Source organism: Camelus ferus, chromosome 4 (assembly GCF_009834535.1).
Source record: "Camelus ferus isolate YT-003-E chromosome 4, BCGSAC_Cfer_1.0, whole genome shotgun sequence".
NCBI classification, from domain to species: Eukaryota; Metazoa; Chordata; class Mammalia; order Artiodactyla; family Camelidae; genus Camelus; species Camelus ferus.
Window position 1 is genome coordinate 42860332 of NC_045699.1, and position 20651 is coordinate 42880982.

At 35.3% G+C, this 20651-nt stretch overlaps 1 protein-coding gene across 7 annotated transcripts in view; it reads left to right on the forward strand.

The window, feature by feature from the left end:
- LOC102504108 (protein unc-13 homolog B) overlaps positions 1 to 20651 on the forward strand; it is a 167050-nt gene that overhangs the window by 20601 nt on the left and 125798 nt on the right. For all 7 annotated transcript variants that reach the window (XM_014561924.2, XM_014561932.2, XM_032477923.1 and 4 more), the window contains exons 3-7: positions 45 to 144; positions 4034 to 4151; positions 4914 to 5037; positions 10399 to 10472; positions 18318 to 18375. In XM_014561924.2, the coding sequence (XP_014417410.1) occupies positions 45 to 144; positions 4034 to 4151; positions 4914 to 5037; positions 10399 to 10472; positions 18318 to 18375 (474 nt within the window). The remainder of the gene's footprint in view (positions 1 to 44; positions 145 to 4033; positions 4152 to 4913; positions 5038 to 10398; positions 10473 to 18317; positions 18376 to 20651) is intronic.

The following is a 20651-nucleotide window of genomic DNA, read 5'->3' on the forward strand; positions in this document are numbered from 1 at the left end:
CTTAGCACTAAGTATTACGTCTTTGTTTTGCATTTTTTTCAAAGACAAATTTAACACATATGTGACCCTGAAAGTGCAAAATGTGAAGAGCACGACTGTAGCAGTTCGTGGCGATCAACCTTCCTGGGAACAAGATTTTATGTTGTAAGTACTTAGCAGCAGCAGCACGCCTACAGTATTTGATAATCTTTCCAAGGTGATCACATTGGAGTAAACAAGTAGAGGCTAAAGATTTTTTGTATATCTATGCTTTATAAAATATGTTAAATATTTAAAAACATCTTTTAATAGCATGTTAAATATTCTTTCTGAAAACTAGAGAGATAAACAAGTGAGGTTTATGGTAGGTGAAATACATCTGCAGTTTTGTTTTCTCCCGATTCAAAATCTATTCTTAGAGGTAAATTATGAATGCAAGTAAACTCCCAGTTAGTTTGTACATGGGTGAAAATACTACCTCGTCAGATTTTCCCAGTGGTCAGTATTAAGCATAGTATAACATACTTAGCATGCTATTAAATGTAACTTAATATTTTTTTGATTCTCAGAAGACTCCTTGAAGGAATGTAGTTATGCATGTGAGAGATTCTGTTTGTGTACAGGTCACCTGCTTTTGAAGATGAGGATTTGTGCTTATAATCCTTTCACTTTATTGAATAAAATGTCCTACCTTCATCTAATTCATAAAAATGAGTAGAGTTGCTTACATATGACACAAAATTTAGTATATTAAGATTGTAAGCCCTGACTTTAAAAACTTGATATTTCCTTTTTTCCTCTTAAATTTCAGGAATTTTTTTCCTGCCCTGGAAAAGGGGAAAAATATGTAGAATATTATTTTGAAGGACTAGACAAATCACTTAGTTTCTCTGAGTGTCAGCTTCCTTATTTGTAAAGGTCTACCGTCTCTTTCAAGGTTATGCTTGTTTTTTTGAGAAGGTGGGCCCAAGAGGGTCAAACAAGAAAATGTATTAAAATTGCTGTGAAATTTGAGATTGAAGTGAAGTTGCTTTGCAAGTTTATATTGCATCTCAGAGAGATATAGGATGACTTTTTATGGGGAAACATCCCAATCCTATGAGCTTTAAATATACCACTGCTTTTATTGACATTTAGGAAACTTGATTATAGTAGTTAAAGGGTAAGATTATGAGGATTTGGGCTAAGACAATAACAGAAGGGATAGATAGAAAAGAATGGATAGAAAATGTTAAGGAGCTCGAGCTAAGTCTTGAATCATTGGGTGGGGGGTGTGCTATCATTAGGATAGGAGATAATATGAAATCAGTTATGGAAAAGCTTATATATGAGGTTCTTACAGGACAGGTAGGAAGAAATTTACAGAAAATAGTAAGAAACTTGAACCTGGTACTCATGGAAGAAGTCTTGAGTTGGAGAAATATTTTGGTCACTTGAAGGCATAGGCATAGATGAGAAAGCTTAGGGAGAGTGTGCAGGGTGAGGAAAGCCTGGAGAGCAAGAGCATTTAATAAGGGGATAAGGCGGGCAAAGAAGGAATGAACAAAGAGGAAGAAGCAGAAATGAGATAGTGGTGTCCTGGAAGCTGAAGGAGAACTGGGGCTTTAATAAGAAGCCAGTGGTGTCAGATTCCTCACTGGTTGCCTCTCTTTCAAGATTGTAAACCTCATTCATTCCCTCAGTTACAGTGACATCAGAGTGAGGCCATGTGTTTCTCTCTTCACTCTTATAAAGTCAGCTATGAACAGTCTTTTCAAGTCTCTTCCCGTGCCAGTGTTCACCACACCACAGTTCTGGCTGTGGTATATAATAAACCTAGTGATTCTACTTTCTTCCAACTTCCAGTTGGCTGTAATACTCACTGACTGTTAAAACTCTTCCCAGCATGTGTAACATAGCAGTCTTCTGTCATCTCTCATCAGTATGGTAGCTTTATTCTTATGTGTTTATTTTCCAATTTCCCATAACACTTACCCCTTTCAACCCTGCTGTGATATGTAAGAATTTTCTTCTGTTTCCCACCTTGAGATGCTGTGTGAATTTTGTCCTCTCTTGTTTTACACGTGGGTTTTATTAGCTACGTTCTCCACCTTCCTACTCCTGTTTCTTATTCCTCCCACCCTATCCTTATATCTCTGGCAGCTCCGTTACTGGTCACTTGTACCCTTTTCTACTTTTTTTTTCTCCTTGATGTATTATGTGATAGTATCTAATGTTCACTTTGGTATTTCTCATTGAACTTTAATATTTCTGTGTCTTATTTCTAGGACTAGATTGTTCATCTCATAAGGGCAAGGAGGGCACCTTCACTTATTGTGACTTTGCCTAGTGCAGAATCTTGTATACATGTATGCACATACACTGTTGATTGAGTTAATTGATAGAGAAAAGAAACTTCTGCAGAGCTCTGGGGATGAGGCATAAACAGAACTCTGATACCTCCCCTAGTTGTGCCATCTGAGCAAATGTAGACAAGAGGCTTCTTATGGAAGAAGTCCTCATTGTTTGGGCCTTACTCCCCTGAGTTTCTTGAAAAACAAATTTGCTTTATTTGTCCAAGTCAGGCTGTAAAGACCTCTGGCTGTTTGTTTTAGCTATTGGCTAGAGATGCTATTTAGAACTTGCTTTGGGAATATTACGTATGTATTCCCAAGTAATCTTTATTTTCTAGATTCAAAAGATTTGAAATTGTTGTAAGTATTTTCCAAAGCTAATCAGTTGATTAGGCTGAATGAAACTATGGCAAAGGCTTTGTTTCCCCACTGTGAACACCCTAACATAGTGGCTGGGTTTAGTCACCTACCATGTGTCTTTGAACAGCTCTCCAGATAGCTTAGAAGTTTTTAGAGATAGAAACTGGGTCCTATATTGTGTGTCTTCCCCAGAGCACCAAGCCGTATTTGTTGTACATGCTCAGGGAGCAATAATTAGAAGAACAAATGAACTCAGTAGTTCTCTATTCTATTTACATAAAAGGGGCAAATTTTCTTTGCTTCACTTATGTTCAACACACTTGATATGAATTCTGATGCTGTAATACCACATCTCAAACTTGTGAATCTGAGAATGTGTATCTTAGTAGTACAACAGGGAAGCTGAGCTTTCTCTAAAGCACAGACTTAAAACTTCTACTGTGACGAATAGCTGTTGTTTTCCTGAGACTACCTTTCTGCAATTCCAAAAAGGAATTGACCTTTTCTCCTCTTTCTTGCATTTCTCCTCAGTTAACCTTGTGTTTCCATAAGCGCTTTCTGGAGAATGTTTTTAGCATTAAGTGTTTATTTATTCTACCTTAAGATTGTAGTTATGTTTGAGTTAGCCCTTCCAAGCTGGTAGTCTACCACATAACACTCTGCTGTTGCTTAGTGGTCACTGGCTCTTTCTGAAATAATTTCTGTTCAAATAATTTTTTCCTAGTTATTACAGGAAAGTCATTGTGTTTATCATTATCCTGTGATCATTTTGTTTATAAGTGACAGTGCCTGCTTTAACTGATAATGACTAATGGGTTCTCCAGAGGCTGAGTGGTGTGAACTAGCATACTCTAGTGTCCCTCAACTACCTCTGACCAAATGTTCCCATCAAACTTAGATGTTCTCAGGGGCCCTTTTATTTCTGCTTGGATTCTTTCATATATCTTACAAAGAAGCCTTGCCTTTTCCTGAAAGTTTCTTGTATACAATCCATAGGTATATGTTGGGAGCAGTGTTAGCATTAACAATAAAGCATATAAAACTGTTGCTTAAGGGAGGAGATTACAGGCAGGCACTCCTGGCAATAATACCCTCATTGCTTGGCCTCATTCCTCTTGTGTATTAGTCTAACCATGATTGTAGCGCCAAAGGAGAGGGGACAGACTGACAGGCATTTTTCTGTGGGCACCTTACATAGGCTTCTGGGAACCTAAAGAGTGGTTGCAGCATCTGGGACATTTTGGTTTTTCCTGATGACAGGATCCTGGTGAGGACCTTAAATAAGTTTAGCAAAACAGGAGATATAACTGTTTCTTTCATATTACCTGGTTTTCTTTAAAGGGCTTTCTTTTTTCCTTTAGTGAGATTAGTCGCCTGGACCTGGGTCTGAGTGTGGAGGTATGGAACAAAGGACTGATCTGGGACACCATGGTGGGGACTGTGTGGATTGCACTGAAGACAATTCGGCAGTCGGATGAGGTCAGTCAGTGTGTGTGTGAGAGAGACAGAGGGACAGAGAGATGGATCTAGGATACCTGTGGCTTCTGCATTCCCCTCTAAGACACTGCTCTGAGAGGAATTCCATTAATTAAACTTCCTCAGCTGGCTGGCTGTGTTCTCTTCTCTGTTTTGTTTTCTTGAATCACCTATCCCCAGGAAACTGGTTTCGGTCTTCCTTCTTCCATATGTAACCCTAACAGAGTGTAAGGAACTACAGGCTTGGCAATTGTTACTCACACTGTTTCAATACACTGTTTTCAAGACTGTATTTCCATTCCACTTTATCAGATTAGAACATAACTCAGCATCATTTCCCATGAAACACACTTAGAATATTTTCATTGTGGCCCCAGGTCAGGTCAACTTAACTAGTAATGTTAGTAGCTCTTTAGTGATTAGCAGTAGCGACTGTGTCACAGTGACACAGTCATTAAGAATTGTACAATTAAATACTGATCCATGGAGATGCTTTGTTTTTGAGTTTGGTGCTCTGGAAGTTCTGTCCTTAGTGGACTGGCAGAGAACTAAGCACAGTGAAACTGCTGTTCACCAAAGGAGGAGAACAGAAGCCACATACAGCAGAGGAAGGTGGTGACAGTCGTGTGTTTGCCTACTTAGGAAATGTGAGTGGCCCTCAGGAGCTCTCTAAGGAGCAAGGAAATTCAGAGAAAAACACCTGGCTCTTAACCAAGAGGGGAGTCATGAGAGAGTAAAGTTTCATCTTGGATCTCTGTTTTCTAGGAAGGGCCTGGGGAATGGTCCACGTTGGAGGCAGAGACATTAATGAAAGATGATGAGATCTGTGGAACTAAAAACCCAACTCCCCATAAAATTTTGCTTGATACAAGATTTGAGTTGCCTTTTGGTAAGTCTGATTAGATTTTAAAAACCTTTTAATACTTTTTACCATACTGTGTGAAATTGTTTGCCAGTTGTCTTACTACTCTTCTGTCTAGCACCTCCTTTTGGGGCATTCTGTCTTCTACTCTATTCCCTGTAACACCCAGCTCAGGAATGGTGCACAGTAGACTCTAGAATGGTGCTCATTAAAGAATCCACACTAAAAGCATTCTTTTCATTTTTTCTTATTACTATTATAATGACTTATGAAATACCTGCTTGTTAGAGAATATCCATGATTTGTTCTTTTGATATTTTAACATTTACTGTCTTAAAGTGAATGTATATCTTAAGATTTGTCAACTGAAACATTGAAATGGTACTAATAAATAGAATAGTAATTTAAAAAGTAATTTTTAAAAAATTACAAAAAATATGCTAACTGTAAAAATTCATATAGTATGGAAATGTGGATGGTTTCTCTTCCTACTTTGTTCATTTACATTTCAAGTAAATAAATCACTGTTAACTTTCTTGTGTCTTGGTTTGGGCACAAGACATTTCTTTTTGAGAAATTTATTTCGACAAAATTTGGGTCATACTCTATGTACTGTATATATGGTGATATATAGTTTTGTATAAACCAAAGCATATTATCTTGGACATAATTTCATAGTATTCTTTAAGATCTATCTTGCTGATCTCAACAGCTGCTTTATATCATAAATTATCTAAGCAATCCTTTATTGATTGACATGTAGGTTGTTTGCAGTTATTTTGATATACTGCTGTAATGAACAGCTTTGTATAAGTCTAGGATAAATTCCTTAAAGTAGAATTTAACGAATAGGTCAAAAAGTATGTGCATTTTTACCTTTCATAGTACTGCCAAGTTGCTTGTTTAAAAAAAAATGTTGTCCCAGTTTATATTCCTACTGGCTATGTCTCAGGTGTCTTTTCTGCACATTTTTGCCAACGTTTGGTAATTTCCCAATTTTTAATTGTTTTCTGTCTAGTTTGTTTAAATGGTATCTTGTTTTAGTTACTTAAACTTTATTCAGTTTTAATTTTGACTGTTTACATTACTGATACTAACATGTACTGTTGTTATTGCTGCTATTTTATGATTTCAACCGATTTATTTTTTGTATCTTATGTTGCTTAAGCAAAAATGGCAAGATTTTTCCAATAAGCTCAGAAATAACTAACCTTAGAACAATTACTACTTCAGAAAAATAGAAAGGAAAACTTTCTTGTGTGTCTGTAGGCCAAGTTGCAGGTGAAAAGAAAAGCAATTGACGTTCTTGTTTATGGCTTAGTTGCTTGTATTATTCTTAGTGCTTTGCTCTTAGCTGTATTAGTCTGGGATGGAGTTTCTGTCTTGTTGAATTAGGGATGGTGGTGGGAGTGGATCTTGGTTCAAATACAATAGAAATTGGCAGTTCTTAAATTTTATTTTCTTGAATATGTTTCTTCATTTGCTGTGTGCCTTTAGGACCATTTCCAGAGATCTTAAATGGTATTTTTTGTTTAGTATATACAATTTCTCTAGGAAATAAATCTGTGGAGCTCCTCACACTGTCATGCCAGAAGTCCATCAGTCCATCCCTGATTGTATGTTAAACAAACATTCCTCTTTTTCAAAACTGCATCACCTATACTGTGTTATAGGGAGAAGTATACATTTCTGTCCAGATTTTAAGTTTCGTGAGGGCACTTGTGTAGGTTATTTTGGTATCTCTAGTGTTTGCTTGGCACATAATAGATGCCTAATAACCTTTTTTTTTTTTAATAAACGTTAAGACAGAATCTCAGATACGTGTCTTTGCAAGTTAATGTGACTATGCTAATAAGCTTTTGTCTCTATGATAACCGTGTTTGGGATATAGTTTTAAAAAACTTAAAGGGTCCTTCTAAAGGAAGACTTTTAGCTTGCAGCATGTCCTGTTTTGGGAAAGGAATTTTCCTTTGAATAATTCAGAAACTGTGAAATACTCTATTAAATTTTATACCATCTTTTAAAAATAGTAACTTTTAATTTTAAAAATTATGTTGTAAGTTCAGAAAATACAGATGTGCAAAAGGACATAAAGATTACTTACAGTCTTGTCAACTAGAGATATTTTTTACACACTGATATTTCTTTAAGTTTTTTAATACACATACATAGTTTTTCCTATAAAATAGTACTGTATATATTACATTTTAACCTGCTTTATTTACTAATTACTCAGTCATAATATAAATGCTATATAAATTTTGAATATTTACAGTGGTTGATTTTATTTTGTTGTATGAATGCACAATAATAATAAAAACATTTGTTAGCCAATTATAATGTGGCAGTGGGTGTGTCACTGAACATTTACATATGTTATCTTATTTAATCCTCACTTCAATCCTTTGAGGTAGACTCAACTATTACTTCCATTTTTAGAGATGAGGAAATGGAGGCACAGAGTATTTCTTTTACACAAGGTCATTTAACTAGTAAATGGTAAAGCCATTGAAACTTGCATGATTTGGCTCCAGGGCCTGGGCTTTTAATTGAAACTATAGTATGTTTACCCATTCCTCTTGTTAGATATTTTGTTTGTTCAAAAATTCGTACTATTATAAACAGTACTGCGATAAACATCCTTGTAGCTCTATATTGAGGGATGAGGTGGTAATACATGCACAATGGTTTAAAAAGTTATCCAGTGAAAATTATGTCTCCTCACAAATCAGTTATCCTCCTTATAGGCTACCACAATTAATACTTTCTTGTGTTATCTTTCCAGAGTCAGTCTCTGAATCTGTAAGCATATATATAAACCCCCTACCCACTGTAAAATACAAATAGAAGCATATTCTAACATATGTGTTGTCCCTTGCTGTTTTCCACTTAACAGTGACTCTTGGTGAATTATTCTACATCAGAACACATAGACCTGCAGAACAGCAGCTCTTCCTCCTTTCTCACTTCTTTTTAACAAGTGCAGAGTGCACCATTTAATGGATGAGGAAGTGCTATACAAATTAGTAAATTACTTGAACGTTTTATTATGAGACTGAACTATTGCCACCGATTTCTGAGGAGTGGTTTAAGGGGAAGGAGGTGAAGTTTTGGACAGGAGGGACAAAGGAGAAAGGGCTGTCTTTGATTCCTTACATGTGGACTACTATTATAAGTTGTGTCTGTTTAAATATCCCCAAAGTTGATCTGATCCGTATTTTGTCTCAGTGTTTCTCTGTTGTGCTGGATATATGGATATATTTGATGTTTTTAAAACATGTTTTATTTTTTGGGGAAGTTGTTATAGTCTATCTTAAATATACAGAAATGAGGCTATGTATACCATTATTTTTTTCCTCTACTTTTTTATTGTGATAAAATACATATAACATGAAATTAAGTGTCCTAACCATTTTAAGTGTACAGTTCAGTTGTATGAATACATGTATAGTGTTGTGCAACCATCACCACTATTCATATCCATAACTCTTTTCATCTTGTAAACAAAACTGAAACACTATACCCATTAGACAATAACTCCCCATTCCGTCTCCCCCTAGCCCCTGGCAGCCACCTTCCTATTTTCTATGTCTGATTTTGACTACTCTAAGTACCTCATATGAGTAGAATCATACAGTATTTGTCTTTTTGTGACTGGCTTATTTTACTTAGCATAATGTCCTCAAGGTTCATCCATGTGTAGGATATGTCAGAATTTCCTTCCTTTTTAAGACTGAATAATATTCCCTTGTATGTATATACCACATTTTGCCTATACATTCATTATTAATGGATGCTTGAATTGCTTTTACATTTCAGCTATTGTGGGTAATGCTGTTATGAACATGAGTATGCAAATCTTTCTCTCTCTTTTTGGTAAATATTTCTTTGAGATTCTGCTTTCAGTTCTTTTGGGTATATACCCAGAAGTGGAATTGCTGGATCATATGGTAATTCTGTTTTTAATTTTTTGAAGAATTGCCATACTGTTCATCATAGTGGCTGTACTATTTTACACTCCCACCAATACTGTACAAGGGTTCCAATTTCTCCATATCCTCGCTAACGTGTTTTTTTTTCTTTTTTTTTTCTGACATCAGCTATCCTAATGGATGTGAAGTGATTTCTTATTGTAGTTTTGACTTGTATTTCCCTAATGATTAGTGATGTTGAACATCTGTTTATGTGCTTATTGGCCATTTGTTATCATTTTTGGAGAAATGTCTGTCAAGTCCATTGCCCATTTTTGGATTGGGTTTTTGTTGTTGAGTTTTAGGAATTTTCTATATATTCTCAGAATTAATTCCTTATCAGATCTATTATTTGCAAATATTTTCTCCCATTCTGTGGGTTACTTTTTTGTTTTGTTGATAATGCCTTTTGATGAAGAAATTTTTAAAATTTTAAGGAAGTCTAATTTGTCTTTTTTGTTGTTGCCTGTGCCTTTGATGTCCTATCTAAGTAAGAAATCATTGCTAAATCCAGTGTTACACAATTTTGGCCCTGTGTTTTTTTCCTGTTTTCTAGTTTTGGTCTTAAACATTTATGTTTTGATCCATTTTTGAGTTAATTTTTCTATATGGTGTTAGATAAAGGTCCACTTTCAGTTTTTGCTTGTGGATATCCAGTTTTCCCAGCATCGTTTTTGAAAAAGCTGTCTTCCTTATTGAATGTTCTTAATATCCTTGAAAAAAATAATTTGATTCTATATGTGAGGGTTTATTTCTGGGCCCTCTATTCTGTTTCATTGGTCTACATGTCTGTCTTTATGTCAGTACAATACAGGTTTGATTACTGTAGCTTTATAATAGGTTTTGAAATAAGGAAGCATGAGTCCTCTAACTATATTCTTCCTTTTCAAGATTGTTTTTGCTCTTTGGATCCATATAAGATTGCATATGAAGTTTAGGTTGGGGTTTTCCATTTTTGCAAAAACATCATTGGAATTTGTTGTTGTTTTTTGTTGTTTATTTTGGTTTTGTTTTTTGGGGGGAGATCACTAGGTTTATTTATTTATTTACTTTTAGAGGCTGTACTGAGGATTGAACCCAGGACTCTGTGCACGCTGAGCATGCAGTCTACCACTTGAGCTATACCCTTCCCCCAACATCACTGGAATTTTAAAAGCTACTGCACTGAATCTGTAGATGACTTTGGATAGTATTGACATCTTAACAATATTCAGTCTTCTGATCCAATGGGAATAATAGTGTATTATTGTGGTTTTTGTAAAGATTCAAGATAATGTTCATGGCAAGAACCAAGCCACTGGAAAAGTCAGCCCATTGCCACCACCCTTCTAACTTTGATCATTTGATTGAATAAAGTGTTATCAGCCCATGATTAAATTATTAATCTGATAATGTGGTTTCTTCTTTTTTGTGGTAGATATCCCAGAGGAGGAAGCCAGATATTGGACCTATAAATTGGAGCAAATCAATGCCTTGGGAGCTGACAATGAGGTAGGAACTGTTTTTTTACGATACAAAAAGATGGGGAAAGTCTCTTTATGGGACACTTTATAGTTTGTCAAGGGAGTGAACCAGGAGCATATTGAAGAATGAAAGGCTTCAAACTGCATTAAAGGAAAAAAGCAGCTAGAGGATTGCCTATTATTTGAAGGATCTATCCGCTTTTCTCTTTCTTCCCATTGTCCCCCAGAGGTGGCTGAATTAGCACTAGTCTGGCTCTCAACTGTTAGGGAGGGAGCTTATACTAGGAGCTCTGTCCTCTTGTTACACAGATGAGCAGAAGGCTTTTTTTCTGCTTGTCTCCAGATTTTTGGGTATATATTCTTATTTGTGTGCTCTTATTAGGAGTGTTTAGACTATTACATTGCTTGGTCCTGCTGTCCTGACTTAACTCCAGAGATAAGTCTGGTGCACAAAAGAGAACGGTCAACTCAGTCTGGACCTTAAGGAATAGGGAATTTTTTTGGTAGTGGTGGTGGAGGGAAAAGATAAGTTTTTTACTTTTCAACAAGTTGGGCTATTAGAAAATTGGTCTGATTTATAAGGTAGAATTTGGAGTGCCAGGGGATACTTCGGCAGAAATGCCTGGTAACCAAGTTTATGAGAGAATCTGAAGCTCAGGATTGGATGGGGTGAGGACCTACAGGCATAGAGTTTGGATTCATCAACATATTGGTAGCCAGTGAAGTCATAGGAATGGAAGAGCTCACTCAGGTAGAATACGTAGAAAGAGTATTGAAGAACAGGGACGAAACCTTAGGAAACATCAAAGATAGAATCCTGAGAAACAAAAGACTGAGAAAGAGCTGCCAGAAAGAGAAAGAAGGAAAACCAGAAAAAGAGTTGTGGAACAAAGGAAAAAAGTTTAAGGCAGAGTTTCTTCATAGGGTCAAACGTTTCTGAGAACAAAGAAAATGAGTAATGAAGTGGAGCCATTGGATTTGGCAGTGAATGACCAATATCCGCAGGTTAGTACAGGAAGCCAGAATCCAGTGATTTGATGAGCATACGTTTCCTAGGGCTGCCATAACAAAGTACCACATACTTGGTGGCTTACGATAAAAGAAATTTATTCTCTCACAGTTCTGGTGGCTAGGATTCTGCCATCAGGTGTTGGCAGGATCAGTTCCTTGGGGAGGCTCTGAGGGAGAAACAGTCCCATGCCTTTCTGCTACCTTCTGGTGGTTCCCAGCAGTCCTTGCCATTCCTTGGATTGTAGACACATTATTTCAGTCTCTGCCTCTACTATCACATGCCTCCCTGTTTCTGTGTGTGTCCTCACAATATGTTCTCCTCTCTTTTTGTGTCTGTGCCCAAATTTCCGTTCATTTTGTAGGACACCAGTCTGGGTTAACTCAATTACATCTGCAGAACTCCTGTTTCCAAATAAGGTCACATTCATAGGTACTGGGGATTAGCACTTCAATGTATCTTTTTAAGGGACACAATTAAACCCACAGTGAGTTAACTTGAAGGTGAAGTAGTGGAATTTGGGATAAGTGCAAACTACTCTTTCCAGAAGTTTCCCTCACTGCTTCTGAGTCCTTAGTAGACTTCCTATTATTAAAGCTGCATAACTCTTCTCATGTCCAAGCTAACATCCCAACTTTTCTTTGTTGAAAGCTCCAGTCTGTCTTCTCCCCTTGATAAATGCCACAATCCACTCTATCCTTGCATTCATTTTACCTTTTGTGTTTTTGTCTTCCCAAAGCCTGACTGTGTAGTGATATACAGCTTTCCAAACTCTTATCTTCCTTGTTTTCCTAGTAAAGAGATGCATTGTACTTTTTATTTTACAGGCTTTACTTCATGTAGAATCAGATGAAAGGATTAAAATAATAATAAAAAAACCCCCAAATATAACTTATACAAACTTGCAGAATTTTACAAGTTCTAAAAATGGTAGTTTTTGGTCTTTGGCTCTCAACTCCCTCTGAGAATTTTGCTTTCTCTTTCTGTTCTTGGGTATGCAGCTCACTGAGTTTATTTCCTTCATCCCTTCCTATACCTCCCTGTTTTTTTTTAGAACAGTTTTATTGAGATATAGTTTACATATCATACAGTTCACACATTAAAAGTGTACAATTTAGTGACTTTTACTATATTCAGAGTTGTACATTCATCATAATTAATTTTAGGGCATTTTCATTACCACATAAAGAAACCCTAATCCCCTCGTCCTCCTCAGTCCTATACACATTGACTTCTAGAAATTTTTGTAAATTCATACAATATATGGTCCTTTGTGGCTGTCTTCTTTAACATAACATATTTTTCAGAGTTTCTTTTTTTTTTTAACATTTTTTACTGATTTATAATCATTTTACAATGTTGTGTCAAATTCCAGTGTTCAGCAATTTTTCAGTCATTCATGGACATATACACACTCATTGTCACATTTTTTTCTCTGTGAGTCAGAGTTTCTTGTATGTTGTAGCATTTATCAGTGCTGTATTCTCTTTTATTCCCAAGTAGTATTCTATTGTGTGGTTATACCATATATTATTTACCCATTTGTCAGTTGATAAACAGTTGGGTTGTTTCCACTTTTTGGCTGTTAACGGATAATGCTGCTATAAACATTCGTATGCAAGTTTTTGTTTGGATATATATTTTCAATTCTCTTGGATATATACCTGGGAATGAAATTGCCAGAAAAAAATGGTAAGTATGTTTAGTGATTTTAGAAACTGCCAGATTGCTTTACAAAGTAGCTATACCATCCCCATTCCTACCAGAAGTATGTAAAGGTTCCAATTTCTCCATATCACTGCCAACACTTATCTGTCTTTTTGATTACAGCTCTCTCAGTGGGTGGTGAAGTGGTATCTCATTGTGATTGCCATTTTGTTTAAAAACTTTATTATTGAAAGTTTTGAACATGAAAAACGTATAGAATTACCTACAGAATTACTCTTCCCTCTTTTTGCTGGAGTATTTTAAAACCAATGCCAGACATCACCTTGTCTCACCCATGAATACATAAATACGTCAGTATACATCTTTAACAGATAATGCCTTCAAAAAATACCCAGTGTCTTTAACATATGGCATTTAAGAATAATTTCTTACTGTCATCTAATACCTAGTCTGAGTTAAGATTTCCTTTATTATCTCAAAGATGTCTTTTCACAGTTGATTTGTTCAATTCAGGATCTAAACAAGTTGTACATATTTTGTTATTATGTCTTTTAAACTATTTTTATTCTATAACTGTTTCCTCTTCCCTCATTTGTTTTGTAGAATTCTGCACATTCTGGATTTGGCTGATGATATCCTCAGGATTTTATTTACCATATTCCTTTATCCCTCTTTTTTTTTTTTTTTTTTTTGAGTAAAAGTAGATTTATTCAGAGAGATGCACACTCCATAGATCAAATGTAGGCCATCTCAGAAGGCCAGAGAGGCCATAAGGCATGGTGGTCATGGTGGGGTGGGGTGAGGTGGTTAAAGTAAAACTAGATACACACTCCATAGGGTGCGGGCCATCTTGGAAGATGAGGGAGTGAGCTTCTTATTTTTTTCGACTGAAAATTACATCTAGTATTTTGAGAGTTAGATTGAGATTTGGATTGAAGTTCTTTTTTTTCTTTTTTGGTAGGCAGATGATATCTTATTTCACTTTTAATGATGTTAAAATTAGACTGGATTCAACTTGGTGTTAGCCTATTTCATCCATTATAAAGTTTAAGCAGGAAATAATCACTATTAGGGTAGCACAATGATGATTTTTTAATTATACCATCCCTTCAACATTTGTTAGCTATGATTTGTCTATAAAATAGAACTTTCTCTCACTAGCTGTTTGGTTCACTTGAAATAAAGTCTGTACAAGAAAGAATTCTCTATAAATTTTCAAAATAGTGAGCTGTTGTGAAAGCAACTTATCAAGGACCAATGCATTGGTTTTTTTGTTTATTTTTTTAGTGGCATATCATTTTCAATTTATGGATTTTGATATATTTGTGTTAAAATCCATTGTAGTCATTACTCTTTTTGATACTAAGCTTGTCTTATCTTTGGTTAGTGGGAACTTCTTCAAGTTAGCTCCTATGTCCTTTCTTTTTTCAATTTTTTATCATGAAAAAAATTTAAACAAACATAAAAGTAGAGGGAATAGTAAAAGGAAACCTGTACACTTATCTCCAGTGATTATTAACTCAGTGATTATCAAAATTTGGTCATACTTGCTGCAAAATCATTTTAAAAACACAATGCAGAAGCTTTATCCTATGGTATTTAACAGTTCTCATACTCAGCAGCTTCACGCTACCACCTGATAGAGTTGAAATGTATCGCCATTTATTACTTTTCTTACTCATGGAAAATTAGGTTTTCACTATTACAAATGCATGCTGTAGTGAACATCCCTGAGTCTGTTTCTTTGTGCTTGTGTATGAGAGATTCTCTGGGTATATACCTGGAAATAGAATTGCTTTGTTATGGGCTATGCTCTATGCAGCCTTATTAGATGTTGCTGAATTGCTTTCTAAAATAATGGTACCAATTTATATTCCAATTTTCCTACTTTTTTATATCATTACTGATACTTGATATTATCAGACTTAAAATTTTTGCTGGTCTAATGAGTTTAGGGCATTGTCATTAAAATTTGCATTTCTCTGTTTATTGGTGATACTCATTTAGTCATTGATTCTCCAAATAACTTATTGAGTACTGTGTACTTGGCACTGTTGTAGGTGCTTGATATGCATCAGAAATTAAAACAAAGATCCACGTCCTTGTGGATCAAATAGGAGGAGACAGACAATAAGCAGAAAACGTAATAAATGTAGTAAAGTGTTAGAAGGTGAGAAGTGCTATGGGGGAAAGCCTATTTTCTCCATGAAGGTTTTATTTCTTCTGTTAGATTTATTTCTAGTCATTGTGAATGAATGGTATATTTGAAAGTTACATTTTTAGTAGGTCATTGCTATTATAAGGCAGTGCTTTACTGCTCAATTTTTAGTATTGATCTTATTCACCAACTCTTACTAATTCTACTAGTTTAGAGATTCCATTGGGTTTTTTAGTTTTTACATCTTTGTGTTTGTTTGTTTGTTTTTAACGGAGGTTCGGGGGATGGAACCCAGGACCTCGCGCATGCTCTACCACTGAGCTATACCCCCACCCCCAGTTTTTGCATCTTTGAATAAGTATTTCTCTCTTTCCAATCCCTATGTCTTATTTTTTAAGTGAGATTTTTACATATATTTTTATTAACAGACTTCATTTTCTAGCACAGTTGTGAGTTTACAAAAATAATAAGCAGTTTGTACAGGTGGTTTCCATATCATGTCTTATCCACCTCCTTCCTCTAGTATCCTGTGTTATTAACATCCTACATTAGCATGGTACATTTATTATAATTAATGAACCAATATTGGTTATTATTAACTAAAAGTTAATATTTTATTATTTTATTTTTATTTATTATATTTATTTTATTCAGTAAAAAATAAAACTAAAAATTCTTAGTTTTTCCCAGATTTCCTTAGTTTTACCTAATACCTTTTTCGATTTCAGTATCCCATCCAGGACACTGTGTTACATTTAGCCTTCATGTCTCCCTAGGCTCCTTTTGGCTGTGATATTTTCTCAGACTTTCCTTGTTTTTGGTGACCTATTAAGAAATTCATTGTGTAAAACATCCCGTGTAATTTTTAATAATGAAAATGGGAAACGTTTTTCCTGACTGTAAAGGGAATGCCTCATAAGTTTTAAAGTATGATGTTTGCTATAGATTTTGATAGATACCCTTTATCAGATTAAGGAAATTCTATTTTCTTTCTGATTTGCTAAGAATTTTTGTTATGAAAAAGTAAGGGGTTTTATTAAGGCCTTTTCTGCATCCTAGATCACATAGTTTTTCTCTAATCTGTTTGTTGTGGTGAAATATGTGAATAAATTTTCAGACATTGAACTGTCCTTGTATGTAAAGCCCATTTGGTCATGATATATCAACATTTATAGCCAACATACATAGGTAGGCATACATATATGTACATATTCATATATAAATATTACAGTACTTATTTATGATGGATAAATATATGATTTGGCTTGGTACTCTATTTAGGATTTTTACATCTGTATTCATAAATGAGATTGGCCTGTAATTTTCCTTACTTGTACTATCTTTATTTTTTTGTACATGGATATTATAGATTTTTTTTCCTTAGCTCTCTTACTATTGTTAATTAGGCTCTAGATGGTCTTCAGCTTTCAACTTTAAGCCTAGAAGAGATTCCTTAAATATGTCTTCTGAAAATATCTACTCTCCTCTATTAAGTCTGAATTCTTCTACTTTCGTACTTAAACTTTATGATTTCTTCACTGTTAATGCCTATGTACTACCTATAAAAATCATCATTATTTATAACCAAATGCCTTTGTTGCTTTGCAGTGGGTTGCTTAACCTTCAAGAAGTTTGAACATTTATATTATTGACAGTTTTACTAATACTATTTTATTATTTAAATTGTGCTTGATTTTTGATCCTTGACTTAATGAAAGTAGTGATAGCAGTATCTACCTCTGATACTTGTGTTGTAGTTTATTGCTTGTAAAGTGTTTTACATATAAAAGTATATCTATATACTAAATGTGTTTCATATTTTGTATCCAACCACTTGAAATCCCCTTCACCATGAATACTCATGTGTAAGCCACTATCAACGTTCATCTGGGTAATTGCAATAATTAGTCTTATTTCCCCTCTTGTTCCTTACAGTTCTTCTCACACAGCAGCCAAAGTGTTTTTTAAAGTGTAATCAAGTCATATCCCTCTTGTGTATAAATAGGTTCCCGATAGACTGGAATATTACCTAAACTCCTTAGATCATTTACAGACTCTATTCCCTCAATGCCTGGAACAAAGTCTTGCACGTAATAGACAAGAAGTATCTGTTGAATGAATGACTCATTCAGTATTAGAGAAGCATGGTCTTGCCCAGATTCTCACAGCTTATTAATAAATGGCAGAGCCAGGATGAAAACTCAGATCATATTTTCAAGTTGCTGATAACAAAAACAAGTCATGTTTTTTCAGTCCTTCAGAGGGCTCTGAACCAAACTATTTTGTCTTCCAGATACTATGTCTCTGTGTTAATTTTTTTTTTAATTTTATGATAATTTTTAATAGATGTACTGGGGTTTGAACCTAGGCCCACCCCTCAGTGTTAATTTGTTTATACCTTTTTCTTTTTGTGTTGCCTTTCCAAATCCTGTCCACCTTCAAGACTTGAGCTTACTTCGGCTCACTTTTATAGAACTTTCTTTTGATGGCTTCAGTACTGTTTTTTTGGTGGTGATAGTCGTGGGTTGGGTTGGGCAGGTTAGAGTATAACTGGAAGGTAAATACCAGATGTTACATTACATGCCTAAATAAGTAATTTCTGGTGAGGTAAGAAGCATTATTTTTTTTAAAGGTGAAAAAACAGAATCTCAGAGAAATTTCATCCAAAAGGGGAAATGTATACATTATCCATAGAAAAATTCAAATGACCGACTTTCCTAAGTCCTCTAAGGCTTCTGAGGCTAAGCCTTGTACAGCTGCCTGGCAGAGCTGGAATGGTGCCCAGGTGCCCTTCGTCAGAACATCCTCTCCACTATCCTGCTTTTAGCCTGTCACACTGGGCCAATGCCATATCTGATAGTGTGGCCTGTATGTCAGGATCACACAGGAAAGTCAGCAGCAGGTGATCTGTTTCTGTTATGATAAAAAATTTGACTCCAGCCAAATGCTAAACCTTTTTACAGGTAGCTGTGATTTTTTCCCCCCTCTTTACTTGGGCCTCTTATTATGTGTTTTTTTTTTCTCCTTTCTGTTTCTAGTATTCTAGTCAAGAGGAAGGCCAGAGGAAACCATTGCCTACTGCTGCCGCCCAGTGTTGTAAGTGAGAACTTGTCTCTGAATTTCTTCTTAATCACAGCTTTCTGTCAGTTCTCCAAACTTGTCTTATTTTGAGCTGGGGAGGATGGAGATTTGGCGTGTATGAACAGAAGATACTCCATAAACACCTTATATAGCCCATACCTCCAATGGCTATCTGCCCTTTAGCTTTATGAAGAGGTCTTTCGGTTTTGTATGGCTGTAGGCGGGGCAATGGTGCTTATCTTTTTTCCGTTTGCCAGTTTTTTACCCTGGGGGAGTAATTTTCCTACTCTGTCCCTATTTATCTGTTATCATCCTTTAGGCTCAGTTTAAATGTTACCACCCATGGGAAATCTTCATGCTGTTTCCTCCTTTTCCCCCAAGTCTAGCTTAGGGCTTTCTTCTGTTTCTGTACTACTCTGTACATACATCCATTGTATAACCTATCATATCTTACAATCTGTGTGTATTTCTTTGACAAGAACACAAAGTTTTAAAAGATATGGGATCTTCCACTTCGTATTCCTAGCATCTGGCTCAATACCTGATATATAGTATAGTAAGCCTCAATAAAGTTGGATAAGTAGGGGGTATGGTATAGCTCAGTGGTAGAGTGTGTGCATAGGATGCATGAGATCCTGCATTACCTCCACTAAAAACAAACCAACAAACAAACCTAATTACCTCCCCCCAAACAAACAAAAAACCCCAAAACAACAACAACAAAAGTTTGATAAGAGATGAAGCTGAGTGAGAGAATTTGTCATTTCTCCTGAGATTAATTTATCCAGACCACACAGATTCTGTCTTGAAATGAGCTTGTGTTGTTGGTACATTGTTATCTTCTCAGTTTCTCTCAGAACAGCTTGAGGAGACACCAAAGGACTGACCTGGGATCAATTCTTTCACTTTATCAACCTGTGGGGGATGTGTGTGTGTTCTGTTTCTTTTGTGTTGCTTTAGTGTTTCTGAATCAAACACCAAACTCTTACTAACTTTGGGTTGAAAGTGGTGGTGATAGTGGTAGTAGTTATTATAGTAATGCTACTACTACTAAGAACCATAGCAGCTAACATTCTGAGGTCATATAGTATGTCAGATACTGCTGTAAGAACTAAAATGTACTAATCCTTATTTAATGTTCACAACAACCCTAAAACATAGGTTTTACTGTTGTCCTCATTTTTAAGGTGAGGAAACTGAGATGAAGACCACTGGCAGAGGTCAACATTTTTTCTTTATTTAAAGAAAACCCTATTTTTCATGAGATTTATTCCTTTTTTTTTTCTTTTTTTGCCATTTAGGAAGTAGGATTTATCAAACATTTAGGGTCAAAGGAGACCAGAAGAATCTGAATTGAAGACCAAGCTGTGAATAAGGTCTATAGGTCATTTTGAAAACTCATTGTGATGAGTTAATTTTGACGTTTTTAAACTTTTAAGTATTTTTCCAGGACTGCTAATGAGAAGTGAAATGGAATGACTGAGATTTCTCTTCCCATTCCTTCTGGGCCCATTTGATAAAATGCAGTTCAGGTGATTAGAGAGCAAATGTCTAGAGGGCAGGAAGAAATAAAAGGCTATAAATAAGCAGCAAGTTTATTAATTCTCCTACGTTTTTCGTATGTTTACTGGCTAATTAATTTTTCTGTGAATAGTCTGTTTCTATCTTTGACTACTCCCTAATATATTTTTATTTTGAAAAATTTTAAACTTACACAAAAGTTGAAAGAACAGTACAGTGGACACCCATGTACCCTTTACTAGATTTAGTGGTTAACATTTTGCCACATTGGCTCCTCTCCTTCCCCACTCTCCACTACTTCTGTCTCTATATACACATATGTAAAAATATGCAAAATATTTTTCTGAATCATTTGAACATAAGCTTCAGAATTCATGGCACATTAGCATGTGTCTCCTAAGAGTTGAAACAGTCTACATAACAAAATACCATTATCAGGATTAAAAAATTTAACATTGATGCAATAATACCTAATACACAGTCCATATTAAGAATTCCCCAGTTGTCCTCCAAGTATTTTTATAGTTTCCTACCACCACTGTATAATCTCATCAAGAAGCACACATGTTATTTGGTTGTCCTTACTTTTTAATCTCCTTTAATAAAAAAAAAAAAACTTGCCTTTTTAGTCATTTATGACACTGTTTTTTCCCCCAATTAGAAAAATATTTTATTCTAATTATAATGTCTAGTTCAGATGGCAGTTTACATTAGTATGGGTTTCTAGAAATTTATCCCGAACAATCAGGAAGCAGACAAGGATTTGTGTA